We start from the raw sequence: 3,501 nt of genomic DNA, 5'->3' as shown, positions 1-3,501 counted from the left end.
TGTTTTTACTTAATTGTAATTGTTATTCAATTGTTGTTTTAAAAAAATAAGTAAAACTACAAAAGATTAAATTCTTCATTTAAAATTTTTTTCCACATCCTGAATCTATACAAGCACTCTTCTACATTCTTTCTAACTTTAAATATTTACCTAGAACATAATATGGGGTAGAGTGAAGAAAAATTATGGGTTTTTTTTTCCTTTTAAGTGAGTAGTAAGTCATCCCAGCATAATTTTTGAATAATATATTTCCCCCTCTTAAATATGAAATACCACCTCTACAATTAAAATAAATGCCTATTTCTGGAATATTCCATTGATTAGATTTGAATACTGTCTAGGTCATCATTGCTGCTAAAATAAAATGCCACAAGTGGGTCATTTTAACAAACATAAATTTATTCTCTTTCTCTAGAAGTCTGCATTCAGGGCACCAGCTCTGGGGGATGACTTCTCTCTCTCTCATCTCTAGGGGAAGATTCTTATCTATTTTCAACATCTACAGACTGATCACCCTATGTCTTGACATCCATCTCCCATTGAGAGTAAGAGTCTCAACGCCAGAACCTCAGGTACTAAGGACATGTTATGCTTTTCTTTTTTGGTAATGATTCCTCCTCCTCTGCTCATTTTCAATGTTTTTATGAACCTTCTTGGACATGATATTCAGTGCACATTTCCTAGGTGTGTGAAGCAGTTGGACCATGGAACATAGTTCATTTTAGTGGATAACATGTTTTTCCAATGTTATTGTAGTGATTCTTATTCTTTCTAGTAGAATATAAGAATTTCTATTGTTTCACATATTTACCATCACTTATATTGTCAGTCCTTTAAAAATTGTTATATCCATTCTGTTGAGTGTGTTGTAAGTAATGTTTCATTGTGTGTAATATGTGGTATTTAATTTGTAGTTCCATAAAATGCTTTAGACTTTAATTTTTAACTTCTCTGTATTCTTGATTTTAGGTTAAGTTTGAATCACTACCTTGGGGATCCACTCTGCTGCAGCTGGGATACCCAGCCAGATCTTGGTGAGTCAACAGCAGCCTCAAGAAGACAGCCATTTGTCAGCTGAGGAACATCATAGATGTGCAGGCTCAGCCATCATCATCAATATCTGTGTAAGAACTACTCTCCAGAGCAGAGTCCTCCTGGTCAATCAGCAAACCCAAGAAACATTATCACCTCATTTTCTTAAAAATCTCCTCTGGGTTGATTCCTCCTGCCTTTCAAAGATATCAACCCATTTGTTTTTGTCTTAGTAGCAATTTTAAGCAGGACTCAATTATCTAAACCATTCCTAGAAAAGTGACTACATATTAGCTTGAAACTATGAAGTCTAAGGCTAACTGTGCTCAGAACCCAACTTGTAATATAATGATATTTCATCCAACCAAAGAAGAGTTTAATGATTTCGATAAATACATTGCTTACATGGAATCCCAAGGTGCACACCGAGCAGGCTTGGCAAAGATCATTCCGCCCAAGGAGTGGAGAGCTAGGCAGACCTACGATGACATTGGTGACATAATCATTGCTGCCCCACTGCAGCAGGTCGCTTCTGGACGGGCAGGTGTCTTTACTTAATATCATAAAAAGAAGAAAGCTATGACCCTGGGGGAATATCGCCACTTGGCCAACAGTGAGAAATACTGCACTCCACCACACCTGGATTTTGATGATTTGGAGCGAAAGTACTGGAAGAGCCGCCTCTATGATGCCCCAATTTATGGTGCTGACATCAGTGGATCTTTATTTGATGAAAACACTGAACACTGGAACCTGGGAAACCTGAGAACAGTTCAGGATCTACTTGAGCAGGAGTGTGGGGTTGTCATTGAAGGTGTCAACACCCCCTACCTATACTTCGGCATGTGGAAGACCACATTTGCCTGGCACACGGAGGACATGGACCTGTACAGCATCAACTACTTGCACTTTGGGGCACCAAAGACATGGTATGTGGTGCCCCCAGAGCATGGCCGGCGCCTGGAACGCCTGGCCACCCAGCTCTTCCCCGGCAGTAGGCGGGGCTGTGAGGCCTTCTTGAGACACAAAGTGGCTCTCATCTCACCAGGGGTCCTCAGAGACAATGGCATCCCCTTCCAGCGTATCACCCAGGAGGCTGGTGAGTTCATGGTCACCTTCCCATACGGCTACCACGCGGGCTTCAACCACGGCTTCAACTGTGCAGAGGCCATCAATTTTGCAACCCCACGCTGGGTGGATTATGGCAAAGTGGCATCTCAGTGCAGCTGTGGGGAGGCCAGGGTCACGTTTTCCATGGACGCTTTTGTGCGCATCCTGCAGCCCGAGCGCTACGAGTTGTGGAAGCGGGGGCAGGACCGGCCTGCAGTGGACCACACAGAACCCACAGCGCCTAGCAGCCCACAGCTGATGGCCTGGAGGGAGACCCGGGCCCCTGACCGAGCAGCTCTGGGTTTACGGCACCGCCCACCACGCCGGGCTCCTCGCACCTCTAGGCCTTTGGTTACCGGAGGTAATCCCAGCCACTTCTCCCTTGTGCCTTCTGGGCACCCCCCATGTCCCCCTGAGGGTTGTGATGCAGTTGCACAACCTGAAGTCACCACTGCTGCCACCACCACTACTGCCACTGCTCATAGCGTCATGGAGCCTGGCTGGTACCCCCGGCAGCTGAACCTGGGTCCTTCTTCCCCACATATCCAAGCCTTACCTGGCAGAAGGGGTCGTGGCCGTCGTCCTAGGGTACTTGGGTTTCAGGAGCAGAATACCCAGGCTCCAGCCAAGAGGCGCCTCTCAATGAGCACAGTACACACAGTGCCTGGTCCTGAGCCTCAACCTCTGTGTGAGGATGAACCTTTTGTGAACAGCCCTATACCTTTGAGTCCTGGACACCAGCACCCTGTGAAAGCTTCTGGGTGCTGCAGTGTCCCACTCCACTAGTCACTAGGGTATCTTTTGTCCCCAACTGCTCTTCTTTGTGATGGCTTACCAAGACATGCACTTCTTAGAGCTTTGAATTTTGCAGGACACAGTTTGTGCATGACAGATCCTCTAAGATGATACCTTTGGACCCTGCCAAGTCTATGATATTTATCAAGTTTGCCATACCATGTTCACCCTCCCAACTTGGGTTGTCTTTGGACACTAGTAACTTGTGTGTCACCAGCTGAGGTGCAACCAGTGGACTCTAGTGTCACTGAGAACTAGGTTATCGTTGAAGTGGCTGGAACTTGATACCTCTGGGCCCTACTCCATTCTGGGCTTGAGTTCTTCATCAGTGTCCCTCTCTCTTTTCTTCCTCCTCCTTCAGCTTTTCTTGCAGAGCTAGACTCTTGACCAGTTGTGTCAATAGAGCCTCAGAAAACCTTTCTGACCTTACTGAGTTGTTGATGGACTTAATATAAGTCATCACTAGTGTTTGCTCACACTTATATTAAAAGTAACTAAAAAGTTAAAATCTAACTTCTGAAATTGTTGAGAGTAAGACAACAAATAAATACTCTTTATGTACTT

At 44.8% G+C, this 3,501-nt stretch overlaps 1 protein-coding gene across 1 annotated transcript; it reads left to right on the top strand.

Annotated features, from left to right (window-relative positions):
- The first annotated feature begins 1,332 nt into the window (after positions 1-1,332).
- Positions 1,333-2,928, top strand: KDM4D (lysine (K)-specific demethylase 4D). Its single transcript, XM_006903671.1, is given in 1 exon segment — positions 1,333-2,928. A coding segment is annotated over 1 exon segment (1,593 nt). The 5' UTR covers positions 1,333-1,335.
- The last annotated feature ends 573 nt before the right edge of the window (positions 2,929-3,501 follow it).

The sequence above is a fragment of the Elephantulus edwardii genome, unplaced genomic scaffold, assembly GCF_000299155.1.
Source record: "Elephantulus edwardii isolate Elephantulus edwardi_28Jun2011 unplaced genomic scaffold, EleEdw1.0 scaffold00056, whole genome shotgun sequence".
NCBI classification, from domain to species: Eukaryota; Metazoa; Chordata; class Mammalia; order Macroscelidea; family Macroscelididae; genus Elephantulus; species Elephantulus edwardii.
The sequence above is the reverse complement of the archived record's forward strand: the minus strand, read 5'-3'. Positions and strand labels throughout refer to the sequence as shown.